The sequence below is a fragment of the Ambystoma mexicanum genome, chromosome 1q (assembly GCF_040938575.1).
Source record: "Ambystoma mexicanum isolate Mex_15411 chromosome 1q, UKY_AmexF1_1, whole genome shotgun sequence".
NCBI classification, from domain to species: Eukaryota; Metazoa; Chordata; class Amphibia; order Caudata; family Ambystomatidae; genus Ambystoma; species Ambystoma mexicanum.
Window position 1 is genome coordinate 665,849,340 of NC_090922.1, and position 19,789 is coordinate 665,869,128.

The 19,789-nt window shown below is 43.5% G+C and overlaps 1 protein-coding gene across 2 annotated transcripts in view; it reads left to right on the forward strand.

Moving 5' to 3' along the window:
• The window catches only part of LOC138535011 (dimethylaniline monooxygenase [N-oxide-forming] 2-like), an 812,736-nt gene that overhangs the window by 212,857 nt on the left and 580,090 nt on the right, over positions 1–19,789 (forward strand). Inside the window, exon 2 of one of the 2 annotated variants that reach the window (XM_069641263.1) lies at positions 18,277–18,414. In XM_069641263.1, the coding sequence (XP_069497364.1) occupies positions 18,283–18,414 (132 nt within the window). In that variant the 5' untranslated portion in view covers positions 18,277–18,282. Of the gene's footprint in view, positions 1–18,270; positions 18,415–19,789 lie in introns of those variants that run through there. The other variant, XM_069641262.1, reaches the window with a different exon arrangement.

A 19,789-nucleotide genomic window follows, 5' to 3' on the forward strand; every position in this document is an offset into this window, starting at 1 on the left:
TATATAAACAACACATTTTCATTACTAACTTTGATTGTGTAATAACTACATATAAACATGCTCTGAGCACAGCACTTGGGCAAAAGCGCTGTAGAGCAAATTATCATCATGATCCTCTTGCTATTGGACGGTTTATTATTATCGGATGCTATCAAGCAGCATATATTACAGGCGCCAAGACACAGCATACATATTGTCAGCGAAGCTCCTTGATAAACCTGGCAAGTCCAGAAAAGTGAGTGAGTAATGGGCAATAATCTACAGTAGCCAATTTAAACTCCTTGCAGCCAACTGTTTAAGAACAAACAAAAAAAAAAAAACACAGTATTAAAGCAAAAAAAAAGCCTCACATACTAATGTCCACAAAGCAAGTTAAGAAACTTTGTTAACAAATAAAAAATAAAACATCTTAAATGCTGCTATAGTAGAAGCCGAGAAGTTGGATTGAAGCTATCAAAAAGTGATTCCCAAAATCCATACACATATGCAGTCCCTGCTACCTCTGGCGAGGGGGGGGGCATCGGACTGATGTACCAGCGCTGAGCAGAACAAAGAGAACATCCCCACGTTCTCACAGAGTATTTCAGAGCTGATTTCTTGCACATTGGAGCACAGCCAAAATGGGCATCGCTCACTGCCCAACACAATAATGCGTAATGTATTGATCTGAGAAAAAGGGCGGAGTCGGCCCTGCAGGTATTCAGCACACCAGAGTCTGAAGCAAGTGCTGAACTTTCATACCGACATTGCATATTACAGCCCACAGGAATAAATAATAATTGAAGAAATAAAAGTCTCCAAAAAGCCCTACTCCTGAACCATGATCCTGATCAGGCTACTTTAGCAAACTACGGACGTTTTCGCATAGCTGTCCATTCAAGTAACTTCAGTTCAAGCATTCCCTTATCAGCGAAGCTCGCCATCTTGTGGGAAGGTGAACTTGCTGCTTGGAAATGTCACTACCAGGTGCTGTTGTTATACGATACTGAGGGGAGAACTATTTAGTGGGGAGACAATAGTAATGTGGTCCCTCTTCCTATGCTAGGCTGCATACTTTAGCAATGCAGGGTGAAAGCGAAAAGCCCTCACTCAAATCCGTGTGCGTCACTACTGCCTGCCAAACACTAGCCTACGATTAACAGCTGCACGTAACGTAAGCAGAGACACACCTGGCTAAGCGCATGTGCTAAGAATCAAAGGAGGAAGCCTTATTATTGAAAGTGCATGCACAAAAACAAAGTGCTTTTCATTTGACCATGACCTTTGTTTTCTACCAACATTAGCCATTGTAGTGAGGTCGACCTTTCTGGACCCATAATTCAGGGCCTAGAACAGTGAGGCGGAGAGCCAGCGGAAGAAGGCAGTAATGAAATAACAAATGCTAATTTAGATATCAAACAAACATTGCTGCTGGAACAAGGGGCACGGGTGATCGGCGAGCTCGCAAATAAGAAACCACACTTGGACTGCGAATCATGGCCCATTTCAAAATGGCCCACAAATAGACTGCGCCTCTTCACTATTAGTCACTGACCGGAAGTTAGGAGCTCACTCCCCCAACCTACCAATGGTTTCCGTTTCGCGCCTTGAAACACTTGTGTATAGGCGCGTTATAAATGACATATCAAAGCCCGGGTGCTATGTCAGCACGCTGCATGCTCCTTCACCTTAATGAGCGGACATCTGCGCAGCTGTATCATCAAATCAAAGGGCTATGTTAAAAGCTATCAAAGTTCAAACAGCTCCAATGGGGAAGATCTTTGTGCAGGGAGAGGCAGGAATGGGTGGGAATAGCAAAAGGGATTAGGATGGCCAGCGAATGGGTGGGCTCATAACCATACAACACCTATACACTGTGTCCCTGCCCAGATCAAGCAACAACATCCGCCTGGAACCAAAACCCTACAACAAAAGAAAACTCAGAGGATCCGCTTTCTCTCACCAGGCACCAAAAACCTGGAACGACCTACCTCAGAATATACGCAACACAAGAAACCACCTACTGTTCAGGAAACTGCTCAAATCCTGGCTCTTCACTTCATAACTAGAAGATCGCCCACAGGAACAAACGCGTAACGAAAACAATGATGAATGAAGACACAGATCCCGAACCCCCCTAAGCAACCGACTGGAAAGAATATAAGGAAGACATCACAGGACATACAGAATGACTGAGCAAGAGATAGCCATGATAGGACACTTAATACTGCCCACATAACTAGACCAAGACGGAAGTACCAGGGTGACTCATCAATAGCACCACGGCCCTAACCCACACCCTAGCTCCAGCTTTTTACTTATTTCAACAGACCCCAAAGAATGCCTACCAAAAATCAAGTCCGTAGAAAGCAACGCAGAAGCAGAGCAAATGAAAATAAAAGTGTCCAAAACAAGCATGCATCTCTAGCAGAATTTGTAAAAAAAGTTAAAACAAAACAGCTAATGCAGTCATTTAGCAAAACAAAACAAGATTCAAGTACAGAAACTTTGCCTCCTCTATCAAAATGTAAAACAAATCACAAAACAATTAACAAAAAATCAGCTACCACTACAGATAAAACTGCTCCCATAAATCTTGATATAGTGCAAACTAAGCATACCAAAAAAAGTATTTTAGCAAAAATGTTCCATCACAGAGTCCTTCAAAATCTTATAAAAACAGGAGAGAAATCAAACTCAACCCTTAAAACCTATCGTAGGAAATTAATCTTAGAAGCGTTGATAGACAGTGCAATCCTTCTCAAAAGAAGGTTCTTTATTTTAGTGTTAAACAAAATGAAACCACTAATAAAACTAATGACTAAATTACAAAAAAGACTTCTCAATAAATGAAATGTCAACAGAAATAACTTCTTAAGTATCTGTGGAGGTGAATGGAGTCACACTACGAGCACAGAACCATACTTTAATGAAGAAGCATACAAACAAAAGCAAACAAATACAATTGCCATACCTAGCAGTGGACGAGGTTATGAAAAAGTTAATAATGCCATAATGGAACAAGAAATACTGCTTACAAAAATATTGCCAGAAAACTTAGAATTACCTCTCCATTCAACTGAATCAGAACGTCTAGTATGCAAATGGCCATGCACGTCAATGTATAACATTCCCAAAGAATCTTTCAAGTCTTTACGCCAATTCCTCAATCAATATGTGAAAGGCAAAGGCAAAATCAAAATTAAACTACTGCAAAATATGGATGCCTGTCCAGTGCGCAAGTACACAGGACTACAAAGACATTCATTGGCCTGCATTTCAGGACCTACTTGCAAAACCACCTTCCATTATATCAAAATGATATCAACACATCATTCAACTATAAGAAATCTAGTCTATAGAAAACTGTCAGCTGTTGTCACTGCCCCCACAGGTTTAGCTGCCTACAACATAGGCGGTGTCACTTTACACCGATTACTACTCCTGCCAGTAGAACACCAAAACAAATTAGACTATTACAAACTTTCTACAGAAGCTGCAATGGAACTACGCAGAGTATTAAAACAAATGAAAATGCTACTAATAGATGAAGTGAGCATGGTCTCCAACCTAATGTTGGTCTTGATTCACCTCAGATTACAAGAAGTACTCAAAACAAACTACGAAGAGCTCTTTGGAGGAAAACACATTATTGTTTTCAGAGATCTTCTTCAATTGACACCAGTGAAAGGTGAGCCTATTTTTAAAACCTTAGGACACAAACTTTGCCGTAAAACTGTTGGCAGCATTGGAAATGTCAACCTTTGGCAAGATTTCCAATACAGAAAATTAACAGAAAACATGCGGCAATCTACAGATCTCACTTATGCCAAAATCTTAAAAAGTATTAGAGTTGGTATATTATCTCAAGAAGCACAAGCAATATTGAAAACCCGGCACATTCATGCACTTTATGGCGATAATGCATGTGCTACGGATGTTATGGAACAATTAGCCCACAAAAATTTCAATTGTATGGCCTTAATGCCAACTCTTGCAAGCTGTTTCAAATTCAATGAAACAATGTTAAAAAAAGAAATGCAACCAATAATTGAAATTAGCGCCACAGAAAAACTAGACATACATGGTATGACACTACCCATGTGTGAACAAGCCACAACGAGACTAAATAGTTTAGAAAATTCAATCTCCAACACAGCTGGATTGGAAAAAATATTAAAATTATCCTTAAATTGCAGAGTAATGCTTAAACGTAACCTTGACATGGATCAAGGACTAGTTAATTGAGCACTGGGTACAGTTGTTGGCTTTCAAACATACCCACATGACAAAAACATTCAGTTTGTCAATAATCTCTTTGACAAACTTTCAGAAGTGAAAAGGATAGGATGCTCAACAGCTCGATTCCTTCTCTTCAAAGACATGTATTTACGAAGAGAACAATTTTCTCTAACTCTTGCATACGCAGTCACCATTCATAAATCACAATGGCCCTCATTACGACCCTGGCGGAGATCCATGGTGCAATTTGCACCATGGACCATGGCGCAAAGCTGCCAACTCCGCCATGGGGGTTGGCGGACTTACCGCCCCATTCCGACCTTGGCGGGGCGGTAAATCCCCAATCCCCATTTTACCGTTCCCCATTCCCATTTTTGCCCCATAGGGTATAATGGGAGTGGGGAAGGCGTTAATTATGCCACCGTAAATTACGGTGGCGTAATTAACATCAAGGTCCCGTAGCGCCATGGATTTTTCCGCCCGGAAAAAGCAGGCGAAAAAGGCTCCATGGCGCTACGGGAACTCGTAGTAAGGCGGAAGGGTACGCCATGATTTACGCTGGCGTAAACCCTTTCCGCCAGGGTCGTAATGAGGGCCAATGTCTTACCCTAGACAAAGCATTGATAGACATTGGTAACACAGTCTTTAAAGAATGCATGAGCTATGTAGCACTATCACGCTTACATACACTTGACGGTCTATTTCTAATCAACTTTGATGCAAGTAAACTAAACACTGATATTCCTTGCATTTCAGAATACAATAGACTTCGCTCACTATACACCCCCACCTAAAAACATATCCTATTCCACAAAAAGTAAAATGTTCTAAAAGAAAACTAAATCAAACAGAAATGCAACAGGATGTCACTGAAAATCCTCCAAAGAGATTAAAAGAAACTAATACTTCATCAAGTACCACAATCAAAAAAGAACCTATTAGGGAAAGTAAACCAGGTACTTCTTCAAAGAAGGAAGACAAACTCCAAAAAAAGCACTCAGATACAGAACTACCTGGTCCATTTAAACTTTCAAATGTAATTGGTGTAAGTTGCTACGCAAATGTAGCAATGAATATTCTATTTCAATTACCACCAATAGTTGACAACATTTACTTACACAGTACAGACCAATTGTGTTTGCAAATGTTAGTACTTCATAGAAACGCAACAAACAATCCTGACAACACGTATAGTGTTTATGGAATAAGACAGCCATTGGACTACTGTGCTGGAATGGTGAAATTCACTATAAACTCACAGGTAGATCCACAAGAATTTCTAATGTACTTACTACAAGTACTGGAAAACAAAAACATATCCATAAATGAAATCTTCCAGATTTCATACATGTGGAAACACACATGCACTCTTTGCAACAATGTGACACAAGAACAAATCACCAATGAGTGATTTGTGTATGTATTAATACCTAATTGTGAATCTGTTCCATTTCAGCAACTTGTACAAAACGTACAATGGTAGATTATGTACTTCCTGCAATTCAGATAATCGCGGCACCTTACTAATACAAACACATAGTAAATACGTAATACTAATGCTTCTATGTTACAATGCAGATGGTACCAAAAACAACTGCAAGCTGACTGGATTCACACATGGTCAAGTATCACTTGGTAAAAAATCCTTCACAACAATAGGTATAATCTACCAAAAAAAAGCATATGGCCATGCTCCCAAGACTCTATGCCCTGGCCACAACCACTGCAGCATATCACACCCATAGAGTCAAACATTTTAACTATGCCATATGGACACTTTTATGTCTGCGGACATCATGAGTGTTCTTAGAACAGTTTCAACTTTGGTGCCTATAAATTTGATCTTGTCCATGCACCCAAGACTATAGGCCCTGCCCATAACCACCACAGCATATCACACCCATAGTGGCTTATAACTTTGTTGCTTATAAATTTGTTCTTGGATCCCAAAGTTATAAACCACTATGGGTGTGATATGCTGCGGTGGTTGTGGCCAGGGCATAGAGTCTTGGGTGCAAGACTCTATGCCCTAGCCACAACCACCGCAGCATATCACACCCACAGAGTCAAACATTTTAAGTTTGCCATATGGACACTTTTAATGTCCGTGGACATCATGAGTGTTCTTAGAACAGTTTCAACTTGCCTACGAACAGTACGCACAGACATAGCGTCCTCAGGACACCCTCATTTTGTTTATTTACGAACATCCCAGGACACATAATGTGTTCTAAGAACACTTTGAACGTGCTTGCGAACATGTGTTCTTAGAACAATTTGAACTTGCTTGCGAACAGAATGGAAAGGCATACCATCCTCAGGACACCACCATTTTATTTATTGATGAACATCCCAGGACACATGATGTGTTCTTAGAACACTTTCAGCTTGCTTGCGAACAATACGTACAGGCGTAGTGTCCTCAGAACACCCCCATTTTGTTTATTTAGAACATTTTAGAACATCTGCGTTGTCCGCGGACAGAGCGAACACAACAGGCAGGTCTACCACCTAAATAAATAAAACATTTAACCCATCTCTTACTGCCCCACCCTCCCCAAACACTTTTACACACCAACACACTCTACTAAATAGTATTTTTCCACCAAGTTTCACCGTGCTGTCCGCGGACGTCCGCGAATCCAAGATGACGGACGTTCCCGAAAATCTGACACGCTTCACGCTCTTCATTGTCCAATCAACGAACACGTTGCATGTCCGCGGACATGACGCAAGCCGGTTGGCCAATCAGGACACTGTCCGCAGAGCGAACAGGGAAGTGTGTCCGCGGACCGAACATAGATATCACAAATTATTTTTAACCTATTTTTTGCTCATTTTTTAAATAACTACTGGACAGATTTTCACCAAATTTGCAAAAGCACACTTTCGGGACCAAGCCGCTGCTCCTGGTCCAGATTTGGTGAAAATCCGTCCAACAGTTTGGGCTGTAGGCCTGGCAAAGTTTTTTCCCCATTCAGTCTATGGGAAAAAAAGAAGTTTTGGGACCCCCCCTTATAACTTTGCCCCCCCTGGACCACACCTCACCAAACTTTGCAAAAAGATTCAGAGTGACCCATTGCAAAGTTTGGTGAGGATTCGTCCAGGGAGAGTGAAGTTATAAGCCACCCAAAAAGGGCTCTTCCTATGGAAACAGCAACTTAACCATAACTACACAGCCACTAGCGTGGCTGTGTAATATATATATATATACACAGGCAGACCAAGACGCAAGTTCTAGGATGAACCATCAATCTCACCCTGGCCCGGAACCACTCCCTGCTGCTCCCAAGCTCCAACAGACTCATGTCACGACAGATAGATAGGAAACAGGGAAAGACTTAGACACACCCAATCACATTATACAATACTCATTAGGATACAACTGGGAGGGTGCCGCACCATCACACACCAGTCAGATGGCCTTTAAAGGAAATCAGCAACAACCAACAGCAATACAACTCAAATGGAAGAAGATGTACTTGAACTAGGATACTGACCCCCATTAACCCAATCTTTCCAAACTTCTGCATACCCAACCCACCCAAAGACTGACTCTTCTTCGTCCCAGTACCTACCTATGAAGCAACCTGCCTCATACATAAGTACTAGGATGAGGAAGAGGGATGTGAATGTTATGCTGGGTTGAGGAGCTGATTTTGGCGGTTGGAGGAGAATAATGGGAGGGAGAGGGGAGGTGTCGGAAGGGGTACACTCAGGCATAATTATCCTCAATGATAAAGCAGGCATGATATATATTAGTGGCTAGACTGACATTTTGATACAGCCAGGCTTGTCATTTCTTCTTGCAGCATTATATTTGTACTGGGCATCTGGGCATCTATAATAAAGTAAGCATGATACATGTTATTACCTGTCTAGACTAGCATTTGGGGGCTGTCAGCATAGCCATTTCTTACTGTGTCATGGCATATTTTCTGGGCATGTATAACGAAGTAAGCATCATATGTGCACTTAACATAGCTCGACTAGCATTTTGGTGCAGCTAGTCTAGCCATTTCTTACTGTGGCTTAACAATTTGTACTGGGCATCTCTGATAAAACAATCATGATAAGTGTAATTGCCTGGCTAGACTTGCCTTTGGGTGCAGCCATTCTAGCCTTTCCTTACTGTGGCATGGTATATTTTTCTGAGCATCTATAATAAAGTAAGCATGATATGTGTTATTACATGGTTAGATTGGCATTTTGGTGCAGCCCATATAGTTATGTCTTACTGTGGCATGGCATTTTTTTTTACTGTGCATCATCAAGGCTATACCAAACATGATAAGTGGTATTATGTGTCTGGTCTACATTGTGCAGCCAGTTCTGACATGTTTTCTTATTGTGACATTGCATTTTTAATAGCAAAGCAGTAAGATAGCTCAGCAGGTTGAGCGCTCGCTGCTGCAATCTATGTGTGATATGCAGGTTCGAATCCCGGCAAGGCTACCTCAGCCTTTCATTCTTTTGAGGTTGATAAATGAGTACCAACTTCACTAAGGATGATAATTGTATGTAATTATGTGCTATGTATACTGCTTTGGCAAACACTCTCTATAAATAACAAATCATGATCATGAATCAATGCATTAATGCTCCTGTGCACTGTTGTCGACTTGCATCTATTGGATTTTTGGATACTGTAATATCGCAGCAACTGGCAATGTAGGGTCTCTACTTATCTTATAATGACAATACCTGAAACACAGCTATAAGTGGCATAATACGGTAGTAAATGGCCATACAATGCTGAAGTGGCATATCTGTGGCAGTGCCTCTGCCTATGTTGATTCTATTGGGTCTAACCCTATCATATCATGACTCCATGTATGGCATATGAAGGTAGTACTCTTGTTAAAATGTGCTTAGTATCGAAAATATTCTAGTCTGCTTTATTGTGCAAGTATGCACTTTTTTTTAAGCCCACAAGTCACTTCTGGTGGTGTCATCAGGGTTAAACAAGAACTGATGCCATCTGGGCCAAAGGTCATGTGACATCACTTCCTGTTTCGCTACTCCTGACACTTTGGTGAATTGAGGATTTGTTAGCTAAACCACTCTCATAAGCCTTCTGATCAGCTGATGTTCCCCCAATAGGTGTACCCTTTATGAGTGTGTGCACCGCCGAGACCGCTGACCTATAGATGTTTATTGTCTTGTAAGCCTTCCATTCTGATGCTAACTCGGATAGGTGGTTTGCTTCTTCTACCACATCTGCCACAAAGGGATCTTGGTCCCTCTGCATGCATCAGACATGCCAGCTAGTCCAAGCTGCTCCATAGGAACTCACTGTAGCTGGTGCCCAGGGACGAATGATGAACTGTCAGCAACTCACTCAAAACTCTGGAACTCTTCCATGCCATTTGCTTCAGCCTTCTGTCCCACACCACCGGTTGGAGTTCTCCTGATGGGTTCTGAATTATGTGAGGTATCCTGGGGAGTACGTTTGGCAGCTCTATGTAAAGCTGTAGGAGGAGCAGTGTTAGGCAGAATCATATGCAGTACCCTTTGGGAACACCACACACAATTAAGACTACAAGTGCAAGTACAAATTCACCTTTGGTACAAGCCTGTGCTACACAGTAAAGTGGTAGCGTTGGCTGAGCAGCCAGACTTATCTCAAGAGTAAAGTGAGCATTATCAGAAGTTACACAAAGGACAGTAATTATGATGGTTCAAACAGACTGACTCAAGGTTTCTGAGTAAAAGAATATACATTTATTTACACATTAATTTGAAAAACAGTTCACTAAATAAAGCAGCAGAAACATCACACTCTTAATATACTTCACAACACCCAACCAATTCTGGACAAGTTAAGCTCAAAATGAAATGTGAGCAAAATGGCACTCCAGCAATTAAAAAGGGAGGGAAAGACAAGGTTATACAACATTAAGCAACACCAACAAGTAAGTAAGCAGGGCAATCTAGAAAATGCTTGCTACATTGAGGATTCAAATCAATAGGTCTGAGCCAATGTTAATGGTTCAGAGTCTTTGCAGAGGATCACACAGTTCAGAGTAGTTAGCGGTTAAGTCTTTGCCAAGAGTTCAAAACGATGTTGGTTGAAGGAAAAGTTATTTAAAAGAGTAGAGAAGGACAAACCCTCAGATTGGCGAAAGATTTAAAACACTTTCACTGTGGTCGGACGGAACGAACAACCTTAGAAGAAAAAGAATGCTGTAGCTGAGGCAGAAGTTCCTGGCAGATCCTGCAGGCTCATGGTTCCTGAAGCGACTGTTGGACTGACACGAAGGAGGAAGACTGGAGGGCCCTGCACTGCCCAGGGAAGAAACCAGCAGCAGAGCAAAGCAACAAATAAAAGGTGCGCTCCTTAAAACCCAAACAGGGTCCGTTCCTCCTGGCTATCTGGTTCACTGCAGCTGTGCACAGGAAGTTCGACCAGGGGAGGGAGGCCTTGCTTGGTGTTTGGCAAGGGATTCCTTGCAGATCTTCTCTGTCGTCGAAGTTTGAAGATTCGGAACCCGCAGCAGGGCTTCACCGGAAGGTTCAGTCATGGTAGTGGTCCTCTACTTTCAGCTTCTCTTCAGTTCTCTCGATCCAGTGGCGAGTCTGCCTTCAAAGTCCCAGAGACCTGCTTTTTATGTAGTTTTCCACCATTCACACAGCCTGGCTGTCAATCACACGGCAGGATGGCTGTCCTGGCAGGACAGTCACCTAGCCAATCAAACCAGAGTGTGACTTGGGTTTCCAAGGGAACCCTCTGCAGGAGGCCGAAGACCCCTCCCTCACATCCTGTCCACCCAGACGCTCAGGCGCATAAGGAGGGATTCTGTGCAGAAGACCACCAAAGGACGGTGAACAAAGGAACCAAACCTGGTTTGGCGTGCCGAGTAAAACACGAGAAAGACCTTTACAAAAAGAAATGGTGAATAAACCCAGCCGGAACCAAATAAAACTAAATGTGGTCCAGCTTATTTAAGTTTGAGGCTACCATGATAGCCTAAAACAGTACCAGGCTATTTACATAGACCACGGTAATAGAAATATGGTAGATACCACTGCCACCAGCCAAATATTAAAGAAAGGGGAACGAAATAATGTTCCATGAGAGACAGACACAAAGGCATAACTATTAACCCTTTACAGTACTCTATGGAAGATAGTTTGTACTGGCTCTGGGAATTTAAAAAGACTAATAAAGTCAATGGCAACTTTACATGTTCTGGGAGACATTAGTCAGTCCCAGAAAATGGAGTTTAAAGTGGGAAGTCTGCAAAAATGACTAAAGGTGCTGTGTGACACACAGTACAAAGATGATGCCTATGGAGTAGGTGAAGCTCCATAGTCTATGAACACAAAAATGTTAAACTCACAGCAAAACACATGCAAGAGTGGGAATAAAAGGCTCACACTCTTACCAGGTGAAAAATATAAAGCCTAGAAATCCAGCAAAGCTGCTGAGAGACTCAGTAGGTAAGGGAAATTAACCCTTCTGGAGAATTCTCCCTTACAAGCGGGTACCATGCTTGCATTGCCCAGAGAGGAGTCACTAACACTAGTTTGACTGCTTGTCTCCTGAGGGCTGCTAGCGTACACATGATCATGACAAATGGGGCAAAGGCATATTTTGTCACGGACCTCATTCCTGGAGAAAGGCATCTTTTGCTGCTGCTGCTGGGCATTGCCTTGAACTGGAGAACTCCTCCAGCTGACCGTTGAGTCTCGAAGCAAAAATATCTGTGGCACATGGAAACCATGTGTGCATCAGTCTTTGGGACACTTCGTTGTTCAGCCTCCTGTCACTGGTGTCCTTCACATGTCTTGAGTTCCAGTGTGCAACCGCGTTTACCAAGCCCGGTAAGTACTCTGCCTCTACTAAGATGTTTCTTTCCAGGCAGTAGTGCTCAAGTACTTGGCTAGCTCCTCTAGTAGTTGGGAACATGTGCCACCTAGATGGTTGGTATTCCTATCCGCTGAAATGTTGTCCATTCTTAAGAGGACGCAGCATTTCACTGAGCGAGGTGTCAGAGATTTTGGTCATGAACAATCACGCTAATAGCTTAAGGCAGTTGATGTGGTACCTCAGTTCCCGCTTGGGACCACTTCCCTCCTGTGGTCACTGTTACGCACTGGGCTCACCATCCTTTCCTGCTGGCATCTGATTCTGTTATCACATCTAGGGTGCAAACGAAGATCGCTCTGCCATTCTGGGCTGCCATGTGGTCCAACCACCACTGCATCTCTGTCCACGCTTTGCTGGAAATCGGAACCTCCTGCTCCTAAAACAGGATCCTTCGCAGGTGTTGAATCTTCATCTTCTGGAGTGATCCATAATGCAGCTGCCCATGAATATTGCTTGAATTCAGGATGCCAGTAGACCTACTATCCAGACTATGCTCATGAGCAATGTCCTCTGCTTCACCACTGTTGCCGAAATCTCTTTGCGGATCGTGAGCATCTTCTGTGGCGATAAGCTTGGCAATGCTTTGATCTTGTCCACTGTGACTCCCAGGAACTCCAGAGTGTGTGTGTTGCCCGTAATTCTGACTTTTCCCAGCTCATCTAGCAACCTAGGTTCTATAACAGGGATGAGGTTCTCCTGGCATGGGCCAGTAGTGCAGCATGCATGCATCATTCGTGATGTTGCACCCGTAATGCAATCGCTGTGCTATTCGCCCCCCTAAAGGCATCTGTTCGCTTGCCTCACTCGCGTGGGGGAGCTGGCAGCTGCTTCTGAGCTCCTCTCCACGCTCGGCCACTGTCAGCTCTTCCTCGTGACTGCAAAAAGCTGGCTCCTGCATTAAAATAGCCTGCGTGCCCTCCTTGGGAGCTTTGCTGGTGAAAACATTTGCTGGACAAGTGGCCTTGGCCTCACCCAGCCCTGTCGAAAACTCTTGTGTTGAAGACCCTCTTCATGGACGTGTGTTTGTTCCCCACAAATGTAGCCATTTCTTTGATGAAGGAATCTCTGAAAAGCAGGCAGTCTGCTCTCTCTCTGCCTTCAGTTGTTGCAAGGTCTGCAAGCCTGTGGTCTATTTTGAGTAGTATACACCTGTGCTTTTTCATGGATAGAGCACAATTGGCGTTCTCTGCACCCATCCTAAGAGGATGTCTTTGTCTATGCTTTCACCATTATCTTTCACTGCTTGGGCCGTCTCTATTATTTTCACTATTTGCCCCGATATGTCCAACAGTCTATCCTGGCGGTTTCGCCATGACCTATCTATCTCCTGTTTGGCGTCCTTTCAGAATTTACCTAAGAAGGTAACTATCGTGGAGACTAATGATGGTGTGGCTGCAATTTTACTTCCTAGGAAGGCCTGGGGCACTCTGCCCAGGGGTTTGCAAATTCTTCTGTGCAGGTATTTTGCCACTTTCGGCGCTGGTTCCCAAATGGAAGATTTAGGGTTAATCAAATCTTCCAGGTCAAAATCTCTCTCCTCCTCCCTTTCAGTGTTCTGTTCCTTTGGGAGTCATCTCCGATGTCAGAGTTCGAAGAGTGGTCTTCCTCCTCTTCGTGTTCTCTGTTCTGTGTCTTTTTGTTGCAAACACCTTGTGGAAGACTCGCAAAAAGCCTTCCTCAGCCATTCTTTTCATTCCTGCTGCAGACCCTGTGCGCACCCTGCCAGGCGGATCTTCCTCCAAGCATGCTTTGGGCCCTGCGGGATTGGGCGGAGGATTTCGGGATTCTCCTCACTCTCCCAGAGGTCTTGAAAGAATGGTGGCACCGAGAAGAAGCCAGCACTCCTCGGGTGGCTCAGTCGCATAATTCGCATTGCAGCGCACTGCAGGTTACCGTGAAATGCTGGTACTGCTCCGCGCATGTGCAAGCACCTGCCGAGCAACAGTGAGAAAAGACATATGGGCCTCATTACACAGATGGCGGTAAGGATTCTGAGGGTAGCCAAGCAACCAGTCAGTCCAGCAGATAGCTAGGTCAGCAGGGAAGGGAGAGAGAGAAAACAGAGGAAAAGAGGAATGTTTTGAGCTGCTTCCGAAACTGCAGGTGGTCCGGATCAACTTTGATATGGGCAGGGAGGCCATTCCAGATGTAGGCACCTGCAGACGAGAGAGATCTACCCCCCACTCTCTACCTGGAGAAGGGTCTAACCCTTAGAGAGTTGGCGGTAGCTGAGCGAAGGGCTCGAGAAGGAAGGTATTTTGGAATGTTGGATGTAGTGCGGGACCCAGCCCCAGAAAGCCTTGTGGACAATGCAAAGGGTCTTGAACTTGATCCTTGCAGCCACTGGGAGCCAGTGGAGAGATTTCAGGGCTGGAGAGATACGATCCCTGGGCTTGAGGCCAAGGATAAATCTTGTAGTCCTGTTCTGGATTAGTTGCAGATGGCGGAGAATAGAGGAAGGCAGATTGAGAAAGAGGCTGTTGCCATAGTACAGCCTAGAGAGAACCAGGTCTCTGGAGACAGTGAGCTTCTGGTGGAAAGTGATAAAGGGAAGAGTCTCTTTGAAGAGGAGCAGCTGGTAGTGGGACTTCTTGGCGACATCCCAGATGTGAAGAGAGAAAGAGAGAGTGGAGTCGAACATGACACCAATATTTTTTGCCTTGCAGGAAGGCGAATGAAGAGCAACCAAGGCGGGCGGCCAGAGTAAGAGAGGGAAAGCAGGGGTAGGGGCCTGAATGAGAAGGATCTCCATTTTACTGGCATTAAGGCAGATATCGTTGGAGGTGCACCAATCCTGAATCACGGATAGACAGTCAGGAATGAGGGAGAGAGGAGATGAGGCTGAACATAACACTGAAAGTTGGAGGAGAAGGTAGAGATAAGGTGGCCAAAGGGGCCAAATAGAGGTTGAAAAACCAGGGTGAAAGGATAGAGCCCTGGAGAACGCCATAGGTAGAGAGAGGTGCCAGAGAGAAAGGGACCAATTTGGAACTGGGAGGGGAGGGGCGGTCCAAGAGGAAGGAGGTCAGTCACTCCAGGGCCTGATCCGTAATGCCCAGGTTCTCACAGAGTCAATTGATCAGGATGGTGTGGTTGACCATGTCGAAAGCAGAGGAACGAAGGAGGATGAGGACAGAAGGAATGCTGAAATCAAGGTTAGAGAGCAGATCTTCACGGGTGTTCAGGAGAGCAGTTTCCGTGCCTCTGGCAGCTCTGAAGCCAGACTGATGGTCATGGAGACAACCAACAGATTCAGTGTGAGAGTTATCTGGGAGATGGCAAGCTTTTTCAAGAGTTTGCCCAGGAAAGGGGTAATGGAGATTGGGCAATAGTTTGCCGGGATGGTAGGATCAGCCTCTTGAGGAGTGGCTGCACAAGGGAGTGCTTAAGGGGTGAGGGAAACGTTCCAGTGGTGAAAGAGTGATTACAGAATCGGCAAAGGCTGGAGTGAGGTTGTTAATATGGTCATTGATGGTTCTGGAGGAGCAGGGGAGCACCTGTTTGGACGACACTTTCATAGATCGGACATGTCTAGAAACCTCGTCAGGTGTTGTCAGAGAGAAAGCGTAAAAAGGAGGAGGAAAGGTAGAGATGGCCATAGGGCGCTGGGAGAGGAAGAGGTTTAGTGGACTTGATGTCCTGAGAATTAGCGGAGAAGTGAAAGGCCAAAGCCATACAGAGGGCCTGGGAGAGAATAGGAGAGGTAGAGATCGCAACAGGATTGACCGGTTCCTTGCAGATTTGAAAGAGTTCGGCCATGTTGTTAGAGGCCGCAGAAATACAGGCTTTAATGTGTGCTCTCTTCTTGATGAGTGTTATTGCCTGCAGCATTTTGGTGCAACCAGTCTAGGTATATCTAAATGTGGCCTGGCATGCTTTACTGTAATGTTATTACGTGTCTACACTGGTCTACATTGTGCAGCCAGTTGGACATGCTTTCATTGTGGCATGACATTTTTAATAGCAAAGCATTAATGTTCCTGTGCACTTTTGGTGACTTGCATGTATTCGATTGGTGTTACCTTACAAAACAATTACAAACACTGTGGCTTTATAGCCAATTTTTCTCAGAAAGTATAATAATAGTATGTTGTATACTGCATTAAAAAATAGATTTATATCTTTCTCCTAGTGCAGTGTGCGGCATACCCCTTCAGCAGCATGTTTGTGCGTATTGCGCAAGCGTGATAATCTAGGATGGCCCAGACTGTGGCGCTACCCGTGATTTGTTGCTGAGTTGAGGCGGGGTGGTCCCTCAGCATGACTTGCAGGGGGGCCCTCAAATTTTGTGTTACGCCACTGCTCCCTAGCTGCTATTTGCAGTGCCTGAATGAGAAGTAATCCCTTCCAATATGGTGGAAATCATTTCAGATCAATGGTTTCAATAGCGTGTCTCCTTCTTTGACTGCACAAGTTGTACCTAAACATTTTCAATGAAGGATCTTTGCAGAATTCAGAGTATTCAGAGTATTCAGGTTCAGAGTCAAAGTTTCAACGTGAAACTCTAGTTCTAACAACACTGATTCAATATAATATATTTGTATTTGTATTTTGTATTTTATTAGGTCTTTTGTCCATAGCACTGCACAAAGTTAAAAACAACGGTACAAAAATAATGAAGTTTAAAGTACTTCAAATATCAGTTCTGAGAGCAACCAATCATGGACAGTGAAGGGGGTGATTTTTCAAGGAGACCCAAAAGCAAGATAGTCTGGAGCTAGCCCATAAACATATTTAAAGACTAGACAGAGAAAGTGAAATTTGAGTTGGGAATGAAAGGATAACCATCCGAGAGATGCAAGCGATGCTGAAATGGAATCACGATAGGAGAGAAGGCAGAGTAAGCTAACAGAGGAATGGTATATAGATTTCAAAGGAGCAAGAAGAGAACAAGGGAGACCAAAGAGCATAACAGAACAATAGAAGAGTCGAGAGAAAATAAGAGAAGGAATAAGCAGTTTAGTCGCATGGAAAGTAAGAAAAGAGCAAACTTTGTGAATATTATACAGATGAAAGCGACAAGAGCGGGATGTGAGAGAAATATGATAGGTAAAAGAAAGATTAGAGTCCAGATAAAGACCAAGTTTTCGAGCAGTGGGAGAAATAGAAAGAGTAGAGGGTGGAAAAGAGATAGATGGCAGTGGAAAATATGAGGTGGCAGGGAAGAATAGAACCTCAGTTTTCCCAGCATTCAGGGTAAGGAAGTGCAATGCCATCCAAGATGTAATGGCAGAGAGACAAGAAGTGAGAATGTGGTGAATTTCTGGCGTGAAAGATGAAAAGGATAGAAAATGTTGTGTGTCGTCGGCGTAGAAGTGATGAGAGATTCCAAAGGAAGAAATAACACGAGCGAGTAATTAAGTATGGAGTGAAAATAAGAATGGACCCAAGACTGAATCTTGGGGAACACCGTGCTCAGCAGGGAAAGGTGAGGAAGTCTTTCCACCCCAAGAAACAGAAAAAGTTCTGTTAGATAGATAAGAGGAGGACCAAGAAAGAACAGAGCCCCTAAAACCAAAAGAAGAGAGAGAATCCAAAAGCAAAGAGTGATCAACAGTGTAGAAAGCAGCTGATATATCAAGAAGAATAAGAAAAGAAGAGTGTTTAGAGTGGTGACCTGACAGAAGACAGTTGAGCACACACATTAAAGCAGTCTCGGTGGAGTGACGGGGACGAAACCCAAACTGAAAACATGGCAGAAGAAATAAGTCATTAACAAAAGAAGAGATCTGATAATAGACAATATAAACTGTGTTGCTAAAGAAACAACATCCATGGGGTTAAGGAGGCAACCCTATAACAGTTATCAAGAATGTATCATTCTTGTTTACATAGCAATGATCCAGGTCTGGCCCTATGTTGTTACAGGTCTGACCCTATGTTGTTACTGACCTGGCTTTTGCTTGATAGATATTTGGGGCCTGATTCACAGAGCATTTTCCTATCGGTTTGCACCATTGTAAAACGCTTCTGTGAATCAGGCCCTTTGTCTTGATTTGGTATGATGGCCCCCAGTGTTTTTTTCTCTTCTCATGTTTGGCCTGCCTACATTTACTCACAAATTGGTCTACTAACACAATGACTTCATATTGCTGTATATTTCCGCTTCCTGCCCTGGTTTGCATTTCTTGAATCAGACATTTTGAAGCACACTCAACAAATTTGTTGGTGTATCTATGCAGGAGATTATGGTGAAGAGGGTTGCAGTAATTGGAGCCGGGATTTCCGGATTAGCTGCCATTAAAAGCTGTCTCGAGGAAGGCCTGGAGCCCACCTGCTTTGAGAAGAGCAATGACATTGGCGGTCTGTGGAGGTATACGGTACGTGGCTGGTTTTTATACTTTTATATTTGTTGTGGTATTTGATGTCCTTTTTTCTTTGTTCTTAAAACTGTGGGGTCATTGCTAGTTCGGCAATAATGGCAAAAAAATGCAATATCTGCCAAATGGCACAACTTGTACTGCTTGCGCAATTCTAGGTTCTTCAAGGAACTACCTCTTGTGGGTTTCCATTTAAATAAAGAGCTGGATTTCAAAAATGGAACTCTGCGAATTTGTACCTCCACCAGCAATGTGGAGCTGAAAATTGCAATTTAGCCCCAAAAATATTGGTATGTTTTTGTTTTACTGCTCAGAGGGGGCTCATAGGTGTTTCCCTTAAATCCATTGAACATCCTTTTACATTGGGAAACTGTAATGAGGTAAAAGATCGACACCTCCGATGCCCACTCACGCCTCTTTACCTATATAATGAATAAAAAGGGTCTGAATTTACCCTTTTGTCCATTTACAAAATTGAACATTAGTGGTGTACACCGCAACTGTACATGTCTATTTCCACCATCATCATGATGGTGAAAATGGGTAAAGAAAGTTAGAAAAAACAGTATTGCTGGAATGCTGCCAGTGGCATTTCAGCAAAACCACTGTCATTACCCCAGTCCAGGTGTATATGCTGAAGTGGGCGAAAGTCCATGAATACAGCTGGCAGAAGTGGTAATATCGTCCAGTGATATTTTTTCCCAGCATCTTCTTGATCTCCCCAACTATGTTTCCGTCCTCTGGACAAGATCATTAACTTCACTACCAGGGCTCTCTTTGAACGCCCCTCTTATTTGCACCAGGCTGGATGGCTGATGATACATTTCTGGGCCAGATTTTAATTTCCTCTCCTGGGTCACAAATGTATCTATGGTATGACACCACTTTATCTACCCTCCTCTATGCAACACTGCAAGCCTTCTCATAATCTCTGCTCTGCCTTCTTAGCTACCCTGGTGGCACTTTGTCCTCCCTGAGCTTCCTCTCCCTTCCACTTGTTCTCTCTTCTTGCTCCACTTGCATGTAATTCTCTTCCTCCTGACATCTGAGAAATATTCCACACACCGATTTACTCAAAGCCAAATTAAAAGATTTCCTCACTGGCACTGAGTTATCCTCTTAACCTACCTCTCATCTGCCGCTGTGCCAACATTTTTCCCTTAGATCTAACCTACCTCTGTCCCTCACTTTCTCTGCCTCTACTCTAACATGTCTTCCATCATAGTCACATCCTAGCATAGCTGCTGCATCACCTAACGGCATCTAAACATGTCTAATGTTGATTGTCGTTAATCTATGTAAATACACCCAAGTCTTTGGTGACTTCCATTTACTCCCCACCACAAGCTTTTCAGAATGTCACTCATACTCACCC